Raw genomic sequence first — 23,868 nt, 5'->3', positions numbered from 1 at the left:
AGTAACATTATCTAGATCAGATTACAAGTGATTGTTTTTAATTAAGATATAAAATAAGCAGCCTGGATTTCACAACAATTTTGCACATACAAGAAGCAGTGACTCAGACTTGGCTCCTGTTGACACAGATTGTGAGTTTCCATATTTGCAGGTTGGAGGGGAAAACTGAGGTTAAAAAAAAGGTGCCTATTATAGCAAATAAGAAAAACCTCACAAAGAGCAGAAATGTAGCTGAACATGTACATTCAATCTATAAATCATAAAGTCTGTAGAAATTGAATTTGTTTCACAATTTAAACTGTGTTGAATGATCACTGATGGCTAATAAAACAAAATTTAATTAGACCATACACAACAGGAAGGTGCGTTCCTGTTCATCACTGACCTGTGGCTCGCTCGCTGGGAAACACATGTGAATTGTGGTTGATAGAAGAGGTCAGCACATCTGCTGCACCACCTGGTTGCTGGCATCATGTCACTCACATTCACATATCTGTACAGAGAAGTGAGCCAAACAGAAAGGTCTGAAACAAGACAAGCCAATGGGGAAGTTGTATATATTTTACCTCTGAAAGTATTTTTTTAAAGTCTTTATTTTTAACACAGGCACCTACACACACCCTTTGTCTCCTCAGACTGATGGCATTTAAAATGACCTTTATATCGTCTTTGTTCTCTGGATAAACCAAATCCAAATCCACCTCATACCAAATATTTACACTTGACTGATTATTTTTCCTGTTTTTAAAATATTCATTACCTGTTCTCATACATACACTGCTCACAAAAAGTTAGGGATATTCAAATTTAGGGGGACATTTATGGAAAATTTAAAAAGTTCATGCTACAGTGATATTATTTCATGAAAGTAGGGCATTTAAGTAGAAGTATGGAATGGTCATTTCTTCATCTCAAACAAATTAATTGAAACAAAAGCTAACAACAGGGGTGGGTATACCACAACAAAAAAATGTCAATCACTCAATAACTTGTCATGTGGCCAAAGGACGTCCACTTCTCTAACAGTCTCAACCTGCTGATGACACTATGAGACACTGAGCTCAGTGGACACTTCCCTCTGACAACATCCCATTGTCTGAAGCCTCCAGGTACTGTTGATGGACTGTTATACAGGTGTCAGCTTGGTCTCATGATGTCAAAATGGGGACAGCATGACGATCAGGACTGTTTCAATACAAACTGTCATTGAACCAGGACATTTAGTGGATCAGACACTTGTTATTTTTTGCAATTAATCACCTTGTTCGAGAACAGCTTGTTATGTTATAAGTACTGAGACATTGAATAGTTGGACATGTGCATTCAAAAGTTTACAGTTTAAAGTTTTCACCTGTTAAAGTTATAGTGCATTTTTAGGTGCATTCTGAAATTTCATCCGATAGCTGAACGTACTTAACTATAACTGTTTGTGAGTAGTGTATATAACTAAATGAAAACATGAGAATAAATCATTTGAACTGAGACTTCTTTAAAGTTTCGGTTGACCACCACTTTCCTTCATCTGTATTTTTGCACACGCGATGTGTGCATGTAAATCTCACACATTTGCATTAGATGTGAGGCAGTTCTATTTGTTTAATCAGTACAAATAGAAGGAATGACTGTACAACTAATGGGAAATTATCTAAATCTACAGCCTAGTTTAAGTTGGTGCATTAATAGGGTCCAGCATGTGGATATAGTATTATTGACAATGACAGCATCAAATTAAAAGACAAATATATTACTAGTGCTTCACTTAGTCAGGATCTATAGCTAAGTCAATCAGTTTCAATCAGTTCAAAGTTTTCAGATAATTCTGTTCATTATTATGAACTTCCCTAACATGTGGTTGTTATACGTAAAAAGTAAGTTAACACTTACTGGGTTATCTTAAATATATGAGAGAATGTTTGCTTTGTTTGAGGTAGCACACAACCTACGGTAGTTTTCTAAATGTGGGTGACTGGATTTCCAGAATGTATTTTTAGCTGTAACTTGATCGCCTGCCTCCATGACTGCTCTTCTCCGGCACCGCCATGTGGACAGAGTTATGTAATGCTTGTGTGTTTAGTTTAGGCCACACCCGCTCACGCAGCATAGGAACTGGAATAAGGAAATGAAACTGAAGGACAGAAGAGAGATTTTACAGCTGGAGCTTTTAGGTCACTTAGAGCTCACTGAAGCCTCCACTCTGCTAAAATAAGGTAGGGAAGTCATTTTCTCACACAGCATCATCTCCTATTTTCATGTTTAAAAGAGCAGACAGCTGTGGCTTTGTCAAACCTGACTCTCGCACTCAAAGTTTACCTTGTTATGAGTCATGTACTGTAACTGAGTTTGGAAAAACATAAAAATAGAACATCTAAGATCTAATTAAGCACTTTGTCATGACTGAAGAGAAGGCTGTGTTGAGTTGAGTTGAGTATTTGTTCATACTTTGGGATCTTTCTTCCCCTCTAGATCTGCTGGATAATGGCTGCTCTCAGGGTTTTCCTCAGCCTTGCCATCTGTCTCCTGCTGGGCCACCAGACATTTGCGAGAAATGATGCACCGTGTCAACGCGGCAAATGGAACAATGCCTTCAACACCTTTCTCAAACGCCACATTCGCAAAGGACTTCCTAATTCCAACAATAACAATGAATGGGAGAAGTACATCAGAGACAACGGGGGCTGCGAACGACCCACACAGTCTTTTCTGACGCCAAAAGACCTGGACAGGGTGAAGGATGTGTGCACGAACTCAGGGGGAAAAGTATACAAGGATAACCTGTGCATCAGCGACCAGACTTTCACCTTCGTCACAGTGAGGAGCTTCCCTGGAACCTGTGGGATTAAGAGGATCGACAATGAAACCAAACATCTGATCCTGGCCTGTGAAGTGCTGGACAATCAGTGTGTGCCTGTCCACTTTGAGGGAAACCCTGACAATCAAAGGCCTAACAACAACGCCAGAGGCTGCCAGGACCCATCTAAAGGCCATGCTCCCAGCTTTAAAATGACCTGGCTGCAGCTGTTGTTTCTTCTTCTTATTGTTATGTATGGCTTTTGAACTTTTTATAATTTGAGGCTGATATGACAGAAAATTTTCTCAGGGGACATTTTTGGACATTTGTAATCCTCAAACACATTTCAGCAAAATCTTTTACAGTTTTATAATCCAATTCAATATCAAAGTGTTTTATTCAGTATTACGAATTGCCACTTTGGTCAACCACATTTTTAGAGGGCTGTCAGTTTTTTTTCTTTTTAATTTTGTTTTTTTTTAAGTCACTATTATCACTAATCACTAAAATCACTATGTTGTATCTGCATCTGTCTTTTGGGGATATTCAGAGGGTTGGTCCTCTAATGGCATTTCATTTATAGTTGCAGTTTGGCTGATGGTGCAGATGGGATCTTTTACCGTGTTGTCAGTATTTTATATTAAAAAGCCACCCATTTAACTGCCATGGCTTAATAAACTGAATTCAGAAAGATGATTTATAGTCTCTGTAATTCATCCCCAGTTGTTTTTATCCTGGTTTCTTTTTAGTGTGGACTATGTGATTATATAATTTAACTCTAATGATAAATTATGACACATTAAGATAAAATCTATGACAGACAAACAAAATGTTACTCTATGAAGACTTTTGATCTTGCAGCTCTCAATCAATATAACCACATGTGTGAACTTTATGAAGCTACTATGAACTCAACTGGCTCTACCAAAACTACTTTATCACAGATTTAAATTTCAACAGCAACACCGTGAATGGTGTTGCGAGGCAGTGATTCACATCAACAAACAGTGAGTCATTCATGCAAACAGAGGAACACTGTGCAGGGTTTATCTAATTTCAACAGAGGTGACGTTGCACCTTAACTCTGGCAATGTCACAGGAAAAATAAAAGCTGCAGAAAGGAGACAACAGACTCAACTGTGCTACACTGGATGCTCTGAAAAGATTTCTGTCTCCAAACTTAATCAACCAATCAAGTATTTTATCAAATCCATAACTGTTACACTCAACATTTTTCAAAGGCTGTTCTGCAGTTTAACAGAAAAGGGAGTTCCTTTTCAATGATTTGAGATTCTCCACGTCCCCAATATTGGAGAAAATGGTGCCCCATCATCACTCACTCTCTTATTTGTCTTAGTTTTCACTGACTAATTCTTCTCCGCTGGTTTAGCAATCACTCCTATAATATTGTCCAACTTACTACAATGGAACACTTACAGAGATAAATGATACCAAGACCAAAAAAATCTGTGTTTTGATTCTTCAACTTTAACCTCTAACAGTGCAGTGTGAAACCAGCAGGACAGCTGTCAAATGGGTTGAAGTGACATAATCTACCTTGCAGGACTGAGCCTCAACATTGGGTAAAAATTCAGGTAGTGATTTAAGTTTTAATAATTTCAGTAAATAACATAATTTAGTGTTGTATATAGTATAAATATAGACATTTTCACTGGTTTCTAATCCAGCCTTGACCTCGAACCTTTAAACTTTACAGTGACCTTAACTTCACCTTATTTCTAAAGTCAGGAACTCCTAAAAAGCTCTGGGACGCCTCCAGGCCTGTGTGGATTGCAGCACTTTGATAAGTTGTCATCACTCAGCATATCTCACAGTAAAATTTGGTTCTCACGAAGAAAGATACACACAAACACAAATACACACACACACACGCACACACACTAGGTTTTCCAACAGTTTTCTGGACAAACTTGCATGTCTTCTGACTGCACCTGTCCCTGCAGGGATTTGAGTGGGTCTGTGTGCACAGTCACGCAAAGCTGTGCGCATCAAACAGAAATAAACATTACCAACAATAGTTTGATCAGTTACAGTAGGTCAGCATAGTTGCACATGCCCAAACATCTCCCACATGTAAAGTCAGAAAAGTTCAGGTCTGAGCGAGGAGACAAAACATCACCTGACTGACTCCACTAGATGGCAGAAGAGTTACTTATTACCCACAGCAGAAGCCCCAGGACTGAAGACTTCTCATGAACCCTGCCCATTTGTCCAACGACTGTTTGTTTCAGTCTGCAAACCTTGCATTATTATTGATTACTTCTAAAATGTTTCACACAGCACATGGGGAAGGATGTTCAAATCCTGATCACCTGTTGTCTTATTTGAGGCACTGAAAATGCCTGATTTTGCCAGTAATGCTGATTATATTCATAGTGGAAACAACTTTTACTTAAATAAATACTGTGTATGTAAATAAAGAGTTATTTACAAGAAGATAAGAGATTTACCATAAGTGTCTAAAGTCACCAAGTAACTCTGACCTTTGCACTGAGTTCATTGCAGCCCAATTAGACTATAATGGCAAATAAACTGACCATATATTTAAACTTTTATGCAGAGGACACGAGCATATGAGCATGAGCTACAGTTGTAGCAGCTAGTAGTACAACTTCTACAACTTTCCCTCATCTTACAGCCGTTCCTTCCTCCTTGTAGTCAGCTTCTATAATTTTCCGTCTAGAGATTCAGTTGCAGAGACGTGGAAATACAGGTTGTTTGTGATTCCGCTTTCTGGTTTATGTTCTTATCCTTTCATTTTCTCCCATGCCTTCGGGAGAGTCACAAGATCATGAAGAAATCACAGGACACACTTTAACTTAATGTTATTTTTCTGTTTCTCTGGCCAGAGGCAGAGGGGAGGACAAGTATGCTGAATGTTATTCAAGACGTTAAAGCAGCACAATAGCACATAAACATCTCACCATTTCATCAGGTGATTCTGAGACTTGAGCCACTCACACCGGTCACATACAGTAACAGTGACCCCAGGCTGACCTCCAGTCAAGTTAACTATGGCCATACCAAATTCATGACATCATAATGTCTGTCTCTCTCTCTCTCTCTCTCTCTCTCTCTCTCTCTCTCTCTCTCTCTCTCTCTCTCTCCCACACACACACACGCACACACTAACACAAACACACACCTCTAACTACATAATCAAATGTGTACAAATGCACTATAATTGAGGCACACAAACATCTACACACACACACAAAGTCAAAAAGAGAAGAGCGCCGTCTGCTTAACACACACACACACACACACATAGTGGCTGCTGAAACACACACACACACAAAGTGAACAACAATCGTTGACTTGGGGTGAAGAGGAAAGGCTAGAGGAGAATAAAAGAATGAGTGCAGAGTGAGAGGCGGCGTGAGGGTGGAGGGGGCAGAGCTGTAGGATGCGAGGAGAAGGAGGGGTGACACGATAAAACCAGAGCTGCACTTTTATTGAACTTTTTTTGGTGGTTTTCTAGAAAAACAAAACACATGGACATAAAATAAGGTGAAAAGCAGGGAGAGTATGGGAACCAGGGCTTGTTTTTCTTCTCAGCTTTCTCTCATTCCCTCATCTTCTCCCATCTACTTTGACTCCAAGAAACCTCACGCAACTTTCCTCCTGATCATCTCCATCTATTTCACTTCCTTTATTTACACAAGTGACCTCCTTTCCCCCTTTCTTTTCTTTCTGAATTCTTCCCCTCTGTTGTCCTCAGTCTTCCTGTCGAGTGTAAAGCAATTCAGCATCATTCAGCTCATACAATGCTGTTTTACAGTGCTGTTGGCACGTAGTACCTCAGAGGAGCCAATGGGCTCGTTAAACTGTAGGTGGCAGTGGACAAACTGCAAAAACAGACAGCAAATTGGAAGAGATGGACACGCACAAGACCAACTTATACGGTAACTTCCACAAACTGAACATTATTTATCATCTTGATCCAGAATATTTGTATACTGTATGTTTCTCCTTCCTAATTTAACTTTTCTCCTCTCGCTCTCCCTCTGTCCAGACCAGCTCATAACAAATGAGCACGATAATTACAACCACAAAGACTTAAGGGGGAGGGCAGAGAGATTTTAGGAGTTGTTGGAGGGGTGAGTGGGGGGGGTGAGTAATACAGGCGTCTGGGAGCAACTGCCCAAGCATCTGGAGGTTGAGTCTTGTGTACACAGGAAGACTAAAGCTCGACTCATGTACACACTCACACCCACACTGTGCAATCTGATACGACGATACTTTAAATAAAAGAAATTCTGGGTAATGTGACGTGGTGAGAGTGTGGGCCGGTTATGAAGTAATAATCTGTATCTGACTGTGTCTGTTTGACTCCTGTGAGACGCGATGTCTTCCAAGAAAAATATTAAAGTGACAAAGAGTGACATATGTCTGGTGGAGCCTGCATGAGCACATTCATGCAGACAAAGCAGAGGCATCCTGTGTTTACAGCATTCACACAAGGTTGGTCTTGAACTTTTGCCCCGGTCTTTTGGGGATTTTGTCGGGCATGGGGTTTAGACATATGACATGCACAATATCACACACACACAAACAACAATCTCTTTCTCCAGTCTTCGTTTCTTATCTTCTCTCTGCCTGCTTGTTGGCCTCTCGTGCTCTGCCTCTCATTTCCACGTATGTCGTTAAACGCTGCCATCTCCTCTGCTCTAATCAAACCCACATGGTTTGGTTGGTCAGCATGCCAGCAGCCCACAGAGCTGCACACACTTTTGGCTGTGAATCTGTGTGTCACTGTGGCTGCTTGTTGTGCAGTTGCTGCGCACATCACACAAAACTGTGGCTCTCAAAACCTTTGTGACCTCTTAAACCAAAGCATCCTGTTGCCAGACATTATACATGTCTATGAGCTGGGAGAGATTTTCACACTGTAAGTTTTAGACGCCTGAAGAGGTAGAGCTGTCCAGTAATTCACAAGGGAAGTGCAAAGATTAGAGAAAAGGACACTTTTTTTCTTCCTTCCTGTCCACTTAATCTCCCCTCGACCTGTCAGATTCATTTTACAGCCCCTTGGGGAGGCCTCGACCATTACACCGACACTGAGTTAAATCATATGACAAAGATACAGTAATTTGTGGTGGCACAATTGCATTTGCACTTCTTGTCCAGTGGCTTCCTTTGAGGCTAAAGGCCAATCATAATGACTTCCAGGAGTTGGCGATGGGGAAGGCCAGGGTCAAGTTCACATCTGGGATTACCGGGGTTATTGGGGTGAGCGGCTTTTACTGGAGGTCATCGGGATGATTAAGTGGAGAATGCCACTGAAGTGTGACTTTACTACAGGCTGATCGCACGCGTTCACACGTACGAGCTCCAACTTGTTGCAGTCATGTTGATCCTCTCCAAAAAACTGTTGATTGCAACACTGAATGTGATAAGGGCCACAATTGGAACAGGACACCACTTGACTACACATTTTGCACAAGTTGCATCCACATTACACGTAAAAGAAGAAGCTACTTTGTAACTTTTGTCATTGCCAATGTTTGCATTAACAGCTGTTTACTAACCAGTCTGCAAGATATGTTGTGGATTGAGGGTCAAATGTTGTTTCACTCACTCACTCACATAATTTCTTCTCCAGCCATGGCAGAGTCGAACTATCATCGTCAGTCTGTAGCCATAGCGCTCTGAAGATATTAGTGCTACCCAGTGGGCGTATTGGAAACACGACAATGGCCGAAACGCTTACAAGATTGGTAAATAAACAGCTGATAATGCCATGAAGTTTCCCATCCCACACCCAGATAGTGGCTGGAATCTGTGGACAATCAGGATCCTTCTCAGATATGGGTCAAATCTGTGTCATTTGAATGAGGGAGGGAAATAGGAAACAGTAAAGCACACAAGAGGAAGTGCGCGTGGAGATATGGTACATTTCACCTCAGTGAGTGTTGGTACAGGACTCAGCCTGATTTGAATGAAACAGAGATCACACAAATCCAAACAGTGAAACGGAAAGACTCAGTTAGTACTGCTACAACTTTACTGGATTTTAAGTTTAGATTTATGAGTTTATAGTTGTCTGACTTATTTGTAGCAGAACTATATGAGGAGAAACACAATGAATACATAGGTCAAACCTGCAACTATCAACTTCAGCATCAAATCATTTGTTTTCCCTAACCAACATTCAAAAACTCTAACAGATTAAGTTTCACGTGAGATAAAGCAGAGAAATACATCAGCAAATACAGATTTTAATCAATAACTAATCATTTCAACGCTATAAAATATTGTTTTAAGTGTCAGGATTCCCAACATGTAAGAACTCTCCTTTTCTTTCGCCTGCCATATTACTGTTGTTTATTCCTCTTATAATGCTGAGTCTCTTTGCTTGTTAAGAGTCAACCATTGTTGTTAACAAACAAGTCATAATACACTTTGTTTAATGTACTCATTGTACAGTCTGTAAATCTTTGGGTCGGCAGTTGGATCTTATTTTGAGATAGAGAGAGAGAGAGAGAGAGAGTACAGAAAGATGAAGATAACAAAAGGCGTGCATGAACAGTATATGTGTGGAAAAAAAAGTTGGAAGGGAACATAAGGAAATGAAGATGAGTGAAACAAAGTTGGCAGCAAAGAAGCAAACTAATACTTGCTCATGGCTCCAAAGACAGAGGAGTCTCTCTTTACATATCTGTCGTTTCCATTCTTTCACTGTTTCTCAACCTCTCCGTCTCTGTCAGTATCTGTTTGCCTTTGATCTCTTAGTTCTGGGTATCTGTCTCTCTTTGCTGACTCACTCTCCCTATCCTTTTCTCCACAACAATGAGATAAAAAATGACCTGCACTCCAGCCTCTAACTTTCTCACTAACTTTCTTTCTTCTCCTTTCCATCCTCTACCCTTCTGCTCTCTCCTTCTCCCTCTCTTCAACGTGGTTGAGGAATGTGTCAGGGCAGCACAAAAGAACAAAAGCTTGACAGGAGGAGGAGGAGGAGGAAGAAAAGGAGGAGAGGGGCGTTGGGGAGTGGGGAGTCGGGGGGGAGAGAAAGTTGCGTGAGGTAAGGGAGAGGCAGAAAGGAAAAAAGGGGAGAATGGAGGGAAGGAATGAGCGGAGAGAGAAAGGTTGAGAGGAGCGGAGCACGGTTGAATGGCTCTGAATGCTGAGCGGTGCTTTGTCATCACGTGCTGACATACAGCATCACACACATTTCAGAGCTCTTTATCAAGCGCTCCCTCTGCACAGCACGCACACAAGATGGGTGAGGCTGTCAGTGTGCTATACGGATGCCTGTTTGATTCAGTGGCCTTTGATGCATTTCTTGTTATTTCATGGTATTATGCTAAAGGCCTGCAGCGAGGCCGAAGATGAATTTTCCCCCCAACGCTAGACAGCTCTCTATTGTAACCTTTGTGTTTGCATCAGTCACTTTCAAACTGGGGGCATGATCAATTCTCTTCTTTCTGAACAGACCATGTTCGTCCGACCACCACAGCAGCAGTGAGTCAGCCTCATGCTGCACTTTAACATTTAGACTGAATCAGATCTGATTCTGGACCCACCTGGCATGTCATTTTTTTTTTTTTTTTCTGTTTTAATCTGATGGATTGTTTTGTTTCTATACCCTATACTGTCTGAGTAAACCCTTAAAGGGTTAACAGATACAAGACTGGGACAAAAAGTGACTGATGGGAAATAAAGACATAATGGGAAAAAATTATAGCTCTGAAATGGCTGAGATCACCTCTGCTGTTTGGACCACGAAGAACTTGTGAGGACATGCTGTTGACTGTGTCACGGTGTGTGGCCAGACGTGTGTGTGTGTGTGTGTGTGTGTGTGTGTGTGTGTGTGTGTGTGTGTGTGTGTGTGTGTGTGCCTGTAGGAAACAATGTGAACAAGCTTTGTTCACATCAAACAGATCCGCCCGTCGATGCAAACCGCTGGATTTGGATACAGGTATGTGCGTAAAAGCGCATATCACGTTACCATATATCAACCTGAGACCATTATCCACTTTTGTTCGTCAGTGTGTCTTTGTTATAAGCCTGACACTGAGCTGGTGTACTAGTCTGTGAGTGTGCGTGTATCCTACATGGTTTGAGGGATCCTATGCTGACCCCCCCCCACCCTCCACCCCGCCCTTCCTTCAAGTCGCCCGGGTTACCTCGCGCTAATTCGCCGTGCAGTGTAGCGGATGGGATCATCCATCAAGAGTCAATAGTTAACGTCGGCTTTGTCCCGTAACCATCCATCATCAGCGCGTGCGTGCGTGTGCGCATGCATACAGTGCGCGAGTGAGCGTGTGTGTGTTCTTTATAGGGCTACCTCCGACCCCGCGGGCCCCTGACCCTGGCCCGTCTGACGCGCTGTCCCAAATGCCCCCGCGTCTCCTCCTCTCCTCCTCCTCGCTCCCCTCTCTTCCGTCCGAGCAGCGGGAGGCCAACAGCTCTGAGGAGACGCCGCCGACCTGCGCCATGCAGCCCCACCTCTTATTTTAATCTCCTTCTTCTTGTCCACCCCCCCACCCCTTCCCCCCCTCGTGGGTGCGTGGTCTTTTTTTCCTCTGACGCAGTCCCCGTTAAATGGATAGTCCACCGGTCGAGGCCAGAAGCTGTATCCAATTACCACCGCTTTTATTTTTATGACACAGCGCGGTGGCGCACAGGAGGCTGGGGGGTGAACTTGGCCTCTCTCTCTTCTCACAAGTGCGCGCGCACACACGCACACTCACACTACACACTACACACACACACACACACACACACACACACACACACACACACACACACACACACACACACACACACACACACACACACCGCTCTGCCATCCACTCAGTCTGCCAGTTGACCGGTTCTTCCTTCGCACCGCCCTGCCAAGACGACATGTTCTGTCAACAGACCGGCCCGGCTACATCCTCCCTCTTCTGCACAAGTAACGTTCACCGCACTGAAGTAACTCATTCAACCAAGGCATGACTGACTTTATCACAACAGCAAAACACACCACACATCTAGATATTTTACACATCCGCCCTGCAGCGGCTTCTCCAAAGCGCGCAGGACCCCCAGAGCGCGGTCAATGCCGCTGATTCAATCTACGCGCTCGGATGAGAGGGGGCAGCTCCGCGGCGCACATGCTGCCTGCAGAGGCGTGGTCAGGTCGGGGTCCGCGCCTGTAGTCTGTTGGCCACCGGGGCGTGCCCGGATCGAAAGGGGGCGTGAGCATCCATACACAAGTACCTTTGCTTTGCTTTCCGTGCCATTCATTTGGAGCGCAGTCGCTTATAACGTGCACCGGCACATAGATGAGAAAAGAGCTCTGACAGTCGTCCACTCATCCCAGGACAAAGGCACAAGTAACTGGACACACAGAGTCGGACCAACCGACGCGCCCACACACACACACACACACACCCAGACCAGACGGGACAAGTGGAGCTTTTGACGCACAGACGCGCACAGGCAGCAGCAGCGCAGGGGCCAGACGTGGACCTGACAGTTCACCCACATTCATCTGAGAACTTCCCACAGCCAAACATGGAGCGCAAAATCCCCGATTTCTCCGGCACCTGGGAGATGAAGAGCTCTGAAAACTTCGAGGATCTCTTGAAAGCACTGAGTAAGTGATGGAAGTTATGATTAAGAGAAAAAAAAAACAACAACCGTGGCCAAAATGTAGCAGCTTGACTCATTTGTTTTTGCGCAAGACTGGTTTCTTGTGAAGCTTTTATTTCTGGGCATGATGACACAGATCAGATGTGTCAGCTCAAACCGCGGCGTTCTCAGCACATTGTAGGTCAAATCTTTCTGTGTCCGTGCACCGGCCAGAATCACCCTCTGTATAGCATGGGTGGTGGAGGGGGGGGGTCTTTGTCATTCTGCACAACCCAAAACTCTGTGCTTGGCCCCTTGCCAGCCTCACCCCTCTTTTTCTCTCCTCTCCCCCGTTGGCCTCCCCACGCTCACACAATAGAGACAAACGGCGGCACATCTGTCTGTGTCACAGTCTCAGATTGTGAGTGTGTGTGTGTGTGTGTGTGCGTTGAAGAGGGCCGTTATGACACGATGTGCGGGGCAGAGTCGCATCCTTATTTAAAGTGACAGTCGGGGCTAAGAACAAACACCTGCTGCTGAGATTCAGTGTTTGGTCTGTCTGTGCTGCATCACTGCTCCAACTGTAGTCTGGGCAGGCGTCAGGGTGTGTGTGTGTGTGTGTGTGTGTGTGTGTGCTTGCGCGTCTGTCATTAGTAGCCAATTGCCATTGGATGACTTGCCAGTGCACACCTGGAATTCATATCAATATGTCTGTCTCCGTCTCTGTCACACCCACGCACGCAGATTTATCGGCTGCTGCATATGGAGGTTAATAAATAGCTGTCAAATGACATGGTTGTTCTGGATATAGACACATCACCGCTGAGCCAGAACAGGAATTCCAATTGTTCTGTTTGACAGATGCACCAATTAACATTTAAGGTGTCTGTCATTCTTTCTGTCCATTGCCATCTCATCTGACTGTGTGTGAGAGCGGCTGAGACTGGAAATGAGTCAGTGAGTGTGCATGTGTCTGTGAGGTTTGTGTGTGTGTGTGTGTGTCCTTGAGGTGATTATAAAGCGTGTGTACAAGTGAAGAAAACAAATAATGGAGGAGAAACTGGAAAAGAAAAGCACTATAAACTTAACTGACTGTGCTGCACCCCAGCCAATACTCTCTCTCGCTCTCCTCATACACACACAGCCAAAGTAATGCATGTGTGCCTATAACGTCCCTCTGCATTGGTATATGACTGACAGAGAGGAATGGCCCCTGGTTGGGGGGCAGAGCACAGCTGGACACAGCCTGTCAGCGCTCACCCTCCTCCTTCCCTCCATCCTCTCTTCCTTTCCTCACTCCTCCTGCTCTCCTCCCCTCTTCCCCTCGTCTCCCCGTGTCCCAAATGCTTCCTCTGCCCTCTGGTCTTTGACCTCTGACCCTGACCCTGACCGTCTGTCTATCTGTGTTAGTGTGTGTCCTCATGTGGGCAGGTCTGAATTTACTGCATTTTGGTCACAGGTTGGCCAAAGCCTCTCCAGGTAATTTCTAACTTCTAACAACTGGCAGTTATTTGAGAAGCGTCGTCAGCCCCCTCTGTGGCTCCCAAATGGTCCAGAGGCCAGCAATTTACTCCTGCGTTCAAGCCAACAGACTGAGGTCAGTTACTGTCTGCAGGTCAGCCTGTTGCCTGAAATAATCTAAACCTTCAGTGAGGAGACTTTACACATGCAGAGTTACATTTTCAACAAAAGTTTGTGTAGCAACACACTGCACTTAAATACAGATCCATATAGACATTGTGTATATCAAATCCATGATTGTTTTATTTCATATTTTGTTGTTACTCAACAAACATTACCAAATGGAAGCCCACCTATAAGTCTTACCCAATTTCCATTATCAACAGATATGTTAATTGGCATCTCAGAATTGATCAACTCTATTTACAGCTAAGAGAAAAACTGGAACAAGCAAATGTGTGACATTTTGAGTTTAACTTGAGTTAAAGTGTGTGGAAATTCATTTTACATGCCATACTATGCAGAATGGCTAATATTTGGATACTATATGAACATACAACCGTTGTATATTGTAGTGTGTTATATTTTTCATTTGAAATATAGAGAAAAAGTAGAAATTCCTAATAATAATAACAACAAAAACCTAGTATGTGCCAAATGTTTCCTGCAGTGATCCTCCAACACTTTCACTTTGCACAATGCAATTTGCATGAAAACACTAGACAATGACGATGCACATGCACACTGTTCTGTACTGTACAGCAGTGTGTACGCTGTGCTGGACGTCCTGATGTATGCTGAATGACTGTGCATTTCTGAGTGTGTATATATTTACCCTTGGTGACAGGTGGGAATGTGTAAGAGGTGAGAAGTGCGAAACCCAAGTCGATGGCAGATACATGCTGGACGACGTACACACACTTCCCCTCACACTTGGACAGAGATCTTCACACACCACACACAGACCACTACTACCTTGTCTGTCTGCCTCCCCTCCCTCCTTCCTTCCACACTGATCTGTTCTTTGCTCCTCTCTTTTCCCACGCTGTATCATCAGTTTCCCTCCTTCCCCTTTTCAAACGTACAGTATCTGGCCAGGGTTTCCCCTCCTCTATTTTCTCTCCAAATATTTATTCTCATTCTTATCATATTCTTTTTGGATGAAATGGGTTGAATCATAATTTATCATCCCATGGAAACAAAAAAGAGCATTAGTACATTTAAAAAAATGAGGGGTTTTCCATTTGTTATATAACATGTTTATATAAAGAATAAACAAGTATAGTATGTCTGCAACACCTGAACTGGGAGCTGGAAGTTGTGCAAAAAAAATCATCAAGGCTTATCCTGTAAATCCCAGTTTTCTCTCTGTTTCCTATGTGTTAGATGTGTTTATAACATATATACATCAACACACACACACCAAATTGAGAGCTAGTCTGTATCTTTGTCTTGCCGGACAGCTCCATCACTGTGTGTTTGTGGTTAGAGATGTAATTTAACTACAAATGTATTCAAACTCAAACCACAGACCAGAGAGTACCAATCATTAGTCTGTCAGTCTGAGTCACAAATCACAGTTGTAAGTGTGTGTGTGTGTGTGTGTGTGTGTGTGTGTGTGTGTGTGTGTGTGTGATGATCAAGTCTGGGGGGAACGCAGATGTGCTGGGCATGCTTTGTCATATGACCTCATTGTTTCCTCTGTCATCATTACTGGACAGAGCTGTGCAATGCAGCGCTGCTCCTTTTACCCTGACTATGCAGGGGAACACTGAACAAACAGCCACTAAAACACTCACACACACGGCCCAAGGCCAGTGGTTTTGCATAATGTGGTACAAACAGGTTTAGTTTGCCTTGCTCCTTAAGGCTATCCTATAAACGAATTCTGCAAAGACAAAAAAGTTCAGTCCTCTTGAACTGAGTTCACCTCTGGTAGGTGTGTACCGCCTGCATGGGAATATTCATTCAAAGGAATGACAACACGTGGGTTTGTGTGTGTTGTCTTCTGGATCAGCTCAACCTCTCTTCTTCGAGGAACTTTCCCTCTGGCGTCATCACTGTCCCCTTGTCTTTCAGACGTGAACGTGATGCTGCGCAAGATCGCGGTGGCGGCAGCCTCCAAGCCGCTGGTGGAGATCACGCAGGACAAAGAGACCCTATCTATTAAAACCTCCACCACGGTCCGCACCACCCACATCACCTTCACCGTGGGGAAGGAGTTCAACGAGAGCACGGTGGACGGACGTCCCTGCACGGTATGGACACATGGACTCGCTCCTAAATGTTCTTTTACTTTCTGTGCACATACTGTACACACAGCAGAAATAATAATGGGGAGGGAACTGTCCAGATCAATCTGTTTCATTTGGCTTTTCATCATATTTGGACTGATAGCATATCTTTACCCCTCCTGGTCTCTGAAGGCCTATCATGCTACACTACGCTCCCTCACACTCTTTATGACCCCTTTCAACTTCCCGTCTTCCCTCCATTCCCCCTTCTTGCCCTTCCTGCCCTCTGTCCCTCCCTAATTCTCCACGTTGCTCTCCCCACTTTCCCATAGACGGCCTCTGTTTGGCCGTCTCCAAAGCAAACACATGCAACCGGCCAGTGCTTCGCTGTACTAACGATGAGCGCATCACAAGTTATCACCTCTCAGTGATCGTCCTGCTCCACCTAACTTGTTTTCTCTACTGCTCCCACAGTATCCCCTCTTCCCTCTGAATGGCACTGTGCAAGTCTGCATCCATTCATCCATCCCATAATTAACATGCCTCTACCGTTTTTTTTTCCTACTCTCTTTGTCTGTCCTCAGAGTTCTCCACGTTGGGAAACAGACAGTAAGATCAGCTGTGAGCAGACTCTGCAGAAAGGAGAGGGGCCTAAGACATCCTGGACCCGAGAGCTCACCAATGACGGCAAGCTGATCCTGGTAAGACGTTTAGCACTGTAGTTATAAACCCCAAATTACAGTGCATCTGTCTGTGCAGTTTTGGACTCGGGTCACATGACTTGGATTTTTTGGATTTCAAATAATCTCACTCCTTCCTGGGAAAAAAAAGTAAAAACAAATCCTTGGTCTTGTTCATTCTTGACCATGAAAAGAAAAGCTTGAGAACACGACAAAAGAAAAACATAAACTGACTAATGTTAAATAAATAAAACTTAATGAGTTGACACCAACATAATTCTGTATCTTGAATCAACAACCAAAAAGTACCTTGCAGTAATACTTGCAGGGGTTTTGGTCCAATATTAAAATGTATTGTTTATTTTTAATTTTCGCTAACTGCTGGTCCCTCCCTTTTCTATTGACATTCTTTTATCGTAAAAACTGCCACTAAGTATTTTATTGGTTCCCCCATTTGTAAAACATGATTACACTCTATGTTACAGGCTATAGTAAAGTTGTTGCTTTTGAATATATAATGACATAATTGTTGTTAAAGCACGATAACGGCAATCTAATTACTCTGCTGGCAGAGGATAAGAGGACATTTCTTGCGATTACAAAATGCATTCAGGCTTCAGCTTGAAGTCTGGAAAGTGGGTGTGCAGACGGCATCTATGCTGTTCGTGTCAATGTCACCAATAATTACGTTCCTGATGTTTACCACCCAGCAACAGACCTGTATTTAATTAGAAACTCCCCTTAGCTTCGACTTCATGTTGACTAAAACAACCTTTATGAGGTATTGGTGAACCAGTCCAACCAGGTAAGCCAGAGAAGACACAAGGCATCATTCACAATCCTCTCTGGAGTAAATTGTTTTTGAATTGAACAAACCGCAACAAATATTTACGAGGAAATGTTTGCTGGAGGTTCGGAGAATCCTGACAGGCTTTCAAGCTCACAGTGAGATATTAGACTTAACTGCTGCAGACATCACAAATATCTCCATTTGGATTAGTAGGGAGGATCAACAGTGTTTCACAATATCTATATTTAGTCTGAATTCACAATGAATGATAGATAACTGTATATTTGTTACAGTGCCTGAAAACATCCACAGTGAAACATCCGCATTCTCCTCTTTCTTTTTTTCAGACCATGAGAGCTGACGATGTGGTTTGCACCAGAGTCTACGAACGACAATGAACAAGAGCACTTCTCACTTTTCCTCCTTCCAGCCCCCCTCCTTCATCACTACTCGTGTCACCACTCCCCTTTGTCAAGGCAGCGCGGAGAGATAGCAGTCTTTAGTTTTATTCCACTATTTTTGTTAGCTTCACTTCATAATAAGTGTAGTAATTGTATCTAGTACGTCACCTATCTACACAATAGTCTTAGCTTCTGAGTTATCTGTCCGTCTTTCCGTCTCACTCAAATGTGACCAGCTGGATTTTAAACAGGAAAATTATGCATTGCATTTGTATTGCATTGTATGTTGGATTTGCTTAGAGGAAGCTCATGTAGATGGCATTGTGTGTGTGTGTGTGTGTGTGTGTGTGTGTGTGTGTGTGTGTGTGTGTGTGTGTGTGTGTGTGTGTGTGTGTGTGTGTGCGTGAGAGAGAGAGAGCGAGAGAGAGAGAGAGAGAGAGAGAGGTGTGAAACTATATTTGTAGATGTGTAAACCAATCTATGAGCTCTCCCAGTTTCAGGTCAGTTTTGATGTGTCCCCCCTGCTCCTTGATCCCTGTCCCACAACTTTAACCTTTTGTATCTCATGATGACATTTTGTATTTATTACTACACCACAGTCTGATACAGTACTGCTAAGGTTTTTACTTTGTGTCTCTTTTATATGAAATGTGATCATAGGAAACAACACTTTCTATGGGAAAACAATAAAGCATGATATTAACTCAGTTCCCCTCTTGGCTGTAACCATTACGCATTTAACAGTACACATGTTTTATGGTTTGTGAGTGTAGCTGCAGAATATGGGCACATTAGATGGCTCCATCTTATTTTAGGCTTTCTGTCAGCTGTCTGTAACTAGAATAACTCGTCTGTCCCCTCCCTACCAGCCTCCCTCTCAGTTTTTCTCTCTTCCCATCCCTGCCTTCCTTCTCTCTCTGTCAATCATCTCTGTGCCACATGCCCTCGTTCTTCTTCTAACACTATGCGTCACTTTTGTCTCTGCTCACTTTTATCACACATTTAATGTGGCTCTGCTTATCCTAAGTTTCCTTGGCCTGGCATGTAAAGCAACACACCGAGAGCCAGCCGTAGCAACGCCACTACGAGGCCCTGCTCTGTTTGCATTTCACTTGAAAGTTGGTTTCAGTGTTTAAAAGCTGTCTGACTGAAACATGCTTTCGTGTGAAATAGTTCGCAGAGAAAAAAAAAGATATCAATCAACCAGCACCTGCAGTCTGCACAGAAAGCAGATATGAATGCAGTATCAATGTCAACTTACTCCCTCAAACATCCTCCTATGGGGAACATCTGTTGTTATGGCAACCAAGGAGGGGGGGTGAGACAAACAGAGGTCAGCCTGGGACCTTTTAGTGTCAGACAGTGAACTGTCTGACCAGTGACCAAATGGTCAGACACCGAGGATCAGTGGGCGTGTCCCCAACAGCAGGAAATGCCAATTGGATTACAGGGTACAGCTGATTGACAGCAGATGTGCTTAACAAGGAGTGGGCTGTTAAGGGACCTGGAAACTGAAAAGGGGCTGGGGAGAAAGATGGATGACCTGAGGTTCACATGTATACAGTTATACAACAAGTAAAAACTCGATAGGGATGGATTCCTGAGATAGGAATTTAGTGATGCTAAAACCTTTTTTTTCTCCACAAACTATCTTTTTTTAATTTCTCTTCTTGCCCTGCAGCTGTGTGTAGTTACAGTGTGACCCCAATAAAGTATCCTCCTCTGCCTCCTGCCCTAATAAAAGGGGTAAATAACTACCCCTCCCTCTCTGTTTATTACCCCCTGGGGCAGTAAAAGGCAGCTGTCTGGCCCCCTTCAAACCCCCTATAGCCTGTACCGGACCTCCGTTAAAAAAAAAAGAACAACAAAAAAAACACACACATACATACACACACACACATTCACATACCAAACTAAAAACACACATTCTGGGAACTCTTCACACATCCCATCAAACACTCACACGTACGCACAGCTCATAAAACACTTTTGAGGCTCACCCGAAAGGTGATCAGACAAACTGCATGGTGCACGAAAAAACCCTGTGAAAACTCCTCAAACATGCAGCACTACGAGAAGGTCTGAAAAAACAAGAACAACACTGAGCATGCCATCTCTCCTGTGACATCCTGACAGCTCTGGTACGGCTGCAGGTCGTTACAAAACATAATAAGGAACAGAAGACGTGTAAACAAATACACTCCACCCATACGCTCGGTAAGCCAAGAACCAAACAGGGGGTATACTGTAAGTGTAAACACACACGCGCGCATACCAACAAAATAAAAAACACCTGTATGACAAATGAATAAATACACATGATCCACCAGGACTAAGCTGAAATTCGATATCCTTTGACATATCGAACAAGATAACTGAAGGCAATCAGCAGATATCTGAGAAACCCAACATTTGTGTGACAGCAGGTTAGTTTAGGTGCCCCGGGGACACGGCTGAGTCAGGAGCAGCTTGAAGACTTATGTGCAGGTAGGAGAGGAGTGTACTCGAGTCGACTGCATTCTTGAGCATTTGTCACAAAAGGAAAGGCGGGTGATTTGTGACCTGGTTGAAGCAATTATTGCCATGTGGGTCAAGTACATTCTGGGCTAGATAGTAAAGAAGTGGGAGGCCTTGGAACGAAAATGCCCTGCAGGTGGCAACGCGGGAAAGCATGATGAGTAAAAAGAGGCACAAGCCCCCATTTCTTCCTCATAGTCAACTGTTGCACGCACACACACTAGATAGAAAGAACATGCATGTGACAGTGTGATGACAGGTGAACGTCATTAAAACACCCTCACATACTGTACTGTCTCTGCTCAGGATGATGATTTACACTCACACACACCTGCAAGCCTGCTCCAACTGATGCACGCAGCAGTCATACACACTTCACAGTGGTAAAAGTGCACCAATCTCCTGTGGCAAACACAATTAGACCACCCAGGAACCTTGGAGGCCTCTTGTAAAACATTGGTCAAGGATAGTATACATGAGGGCATATCCCACACACACACACAGCCACTCTTACATGGTTACAGTTTGAGTGTTTACAGGAAAAAATAGAGGAAAAGAAGTAACTGAAACCACACTGGCCCTCTGGACATGAACATAAACCAACAATTTCATACAGAGTCACATGCTCACACACATGATTTTTTAAAATTCCCCCGTTTTCTCTGTAAAGATGCAGAGCTAGTAAGACACAGGAAAGACATGAGAGAGCGGGGAAGGCATGCAGTTAAGGCTTGTTTTGGCACCTTGGCCCATTTGAGCCACGCAGGACATTAAAAGCAACAACCTTCAAAAGCTCTTCTCTTTACAGTAATGGGTGGGCAGAGAATCCTTCCATTAGGGGAAATAAAACCAGAGAGGAGTGCAAGGGACAGACATGGAGAGGTTGAGTCAGAAAGTCAAGAAGGGGTGAGGTAAGGGCGAAAGTTTCCCACTAACATCTTCATCTAATTTTATAGAATATGATTACACACAATCTAAAGTAAAGTCATGTATTTTGCTCATCTAATATCAGCTCAGTGGGGAGAATCCCCACATCACTGGCGCGAGCATCCTCCTCCTCCTCCTGCTCCACTATCAGTGGGACAATGGTCTTACAGTATAGCAGAGGTAGGCTGAATGAAGTCTTTGTAGAGATAAAGAATGTAATAACAAATCTGATTACAGACTCAAACGCTGACCTCTGGGTAAACAGAGGGAGTTAAGGAAGATGGAAGACACAGTTTGGAGATAAAGTATAGACGAGGTCCACAAACTAGTGGAAGCTCCCAAAAATGTAAAGATACAGGAACAAAGTCCTTTTCATGCAAAGATTAATAAATGATAATGAAAACACATATAGTAATGTCCGAAAAAGCTGGAGCCAAAAAGGATAACGTATAGTGCACTTTTCTACAATACATATTTTTTATAATGGCGGGAAATATACGCACATTCCACACATTGTTCTTGTATTTTTCCTGCCATATTTCAAGCTGTCAGTTCTGTTATACACCCAGTGGGCACTTTACTCATTACACCTGTAATATTCAAAACAGCAGCTCTGTCATAACATCTATCTATACAAGTATAATGTTCAGAAATGTGTAGAGATTAGAATACTATTATTAAGGTCTCAGCCAAAGGTGGTGTTGCATTACATGGATTACATGATGAAGGAATGGTAGAATGGTGTATTAGGTTACAAAGGTATACCTAACAAAGAGACAACTGTGTGAGCTATCTGTAGCTGTCATCTTTTTGTTACAACCTGCCTTTTGTTCATTTACACTAGGCTACATGTGTTAAATAAAGCTGGATGGTTGAATCACTGCACCTGTACTTGAATGCTGAACAGCCCAGCATTTAAAAGCTATAAAGCAGCAACCGCAACATTTTGTGACCTGGTTGGAGGGGTTTAATCCAAATTGGCCAAAAAAAGCATCAGAAGGTCAGGGTCTAACATATGACTGCTTTATACACTGTTGCCTTTATAACATGTATACAATATGAGAGAAGGAGAAAGTAGGAAGGGAGGCGCCTGGGAGGATCATCAGGCATTACAGGGTGATCAACTGTCATAACTCCATGACTCATAGCTTCTTTTTTTTTTTTTTTTTTTTATAGTACCAGCTCATTGTAAAGATACACACACACCAATGCACAAGGGAACACACACTCAGGTGCACACACACACACACGCATGCCTGTTCCCATTTCACACAGGACTTGTTTTGTTAGTATAAATATATCCTCCACAGCAACTGTGGAGTGGATGGATCAACTGATTCTTTACTCAGAACAAGCTAACCTATTAAGCCCCGAGTGATTCCTGAGAGGCTCTAGGGATCAAAGACAAGGTCTAAAGAGGTAAAAGATTTAGAAAACTTAAAAGGGAAAAGGAAAAGCAGGAGTTACTCTCACTTTTCCTCTTTCCTTCTCTTTCCTCTTTTGACCAGCTCCAGACGGCAGCCAAGCCAAAGCATACCGGAGACCAGCATGTCATAGCTGGACAGAGTGGAGCACTGGCTGAGATGTGTTGTGGTGTCGTTTGATTGGTTGCAGAGGACTGAGATTTGAGAAACAGGGTGGAGGAAGCACACCTTGTAAAACTGAAAAAAAAAAAAAAGTGCAAACTCTTTCTCACACACACACACACACATGCACACACACTGAAAACATATGTCTGCCTGAAAACCCCCTTAAGCTGCTACCCACAAATTTCTGTATGTGCAACAGAGGAGTGTTAAATGTTGGCACGGCTCCTGCCAAACCCGATAGGAGTGACGGCTCAGGATCACCTGATGACAGACAGAAAACAGGCTCGTCTACTAACACCACATTGTCACTACCGTCTATCTTACCCACAAATCACAACCACTGTACTGCACTGATAATATGTAACACGCTGGTGCTATGGTCTCCCACTGCCCTCCATCTATCCATCTACGCAGCCGAGCTCTGTGTCTGACGATGATATACTGATCATCCAGCAGGCAAAATATCCCACAGACATGCCAACTAATGTAGTACGCCCAGTGGACATTCCTTGCTGCTCATCTTGAAATGTGCACTTCCCTTGAAAGGAAAAGGTGGGCACACTGAGCATTGGCTTTCACCATCAATTCCCTGCTGCGGTTTCATCCAGCTTGAATGGAGTTGTACAACATTTTCTAAATGATTGTGCACACTAAAACAACTGCACAATCGGGAGCAGTTACATGTATCACAGGTATTGTATAAAAAACAAATGAATGCACACTTTTTAATCAAGTTTATCTAGTCTGCATTGAACTGGTGTGTTGTTACAGCAGTGTAACTTACTAATAGATATGCCACAAAGCTCCCCCCAGTGTCAAACAGACTGTTTTGGCTTTGACAGGGGTTCCACCTCAGTGAAGCAATCTGTGGTTGTGTACACCGAGGTTTGGTTGCA

At 43.3% G+C, this 23,868-nt stretch overlaps 2 protein-coding genes across 2 annotated transcripts; both read left to right on the top strand.

The window, feature by feature from the left end:
• The first annotated feature begins 2,068 nt into the window (after positions 1 to 2,068).
• On the top strand, positions 2,069 to 3,288 carry LOC146971817 (uncharacterized). The gene is made up of 2 exons (XM_085801336.1): positions 2,069 to 2,207; positions 2,464 to 3,288. The coding sequence occupies exon 2, from the start codon at positions 2,476 to 2,478 to the stop codon at positions 3,052 to 3,054; it is 579 nt and encodes a 192-aa protein (XP_085657462.1). The 5' UTR covers positions 2,069 to 2,207; positions 2,464 to 2,475; the 3' UTR covers positions 3,055 to 3,288.
• Positions 3,289 to 11,787: 8,499 nt separating this feature from the next.
• crabp2a (cellular retinoic acid binding protein 2, a) lies at positions 11,788 to 18,646 on the top strand. The gene is made up of 4 exons (XM_085801335.1): positions 11,788 to 12,398; positions 15,914 to 16,092; positions 16,653 to 16,769; positions 17,886 to 18,646. The coding sequence occupies exons 1-4, from the start codon at positions 12,317 to 12,319 to the stop codon at positions 17,934 to 17,936; spliced, it is 429 nt and encodes a 142-aa protein (XP_085657461.1). The 5' UTR covers positions 11,788 to 12,316; the 3' UTR covers positions 17,937 to 18,646.
• Positions 18,647 to 23,868: the final 5,222 nt, after the last annotated feature.

The sequence above is a fragment of the Trachurus japonicus genome, chromosome 16, assembly GCF_045865225.1.
Source record: "Trachurus japonicus isolate A0001 chromosome 16, Traja_1.0".
In the NCBI taxonomy this organism is placed as follows: Eukaryota; Metazoa; Chordata; class Actinopteri; order Carangiformes; family Carangidae; genus Trachurus; species Trachurus japonicus.
Note: the sequence above shows the minus strand (reverse complement) of the source record. Positions and strands in the feature narration are given on the sequence as shown.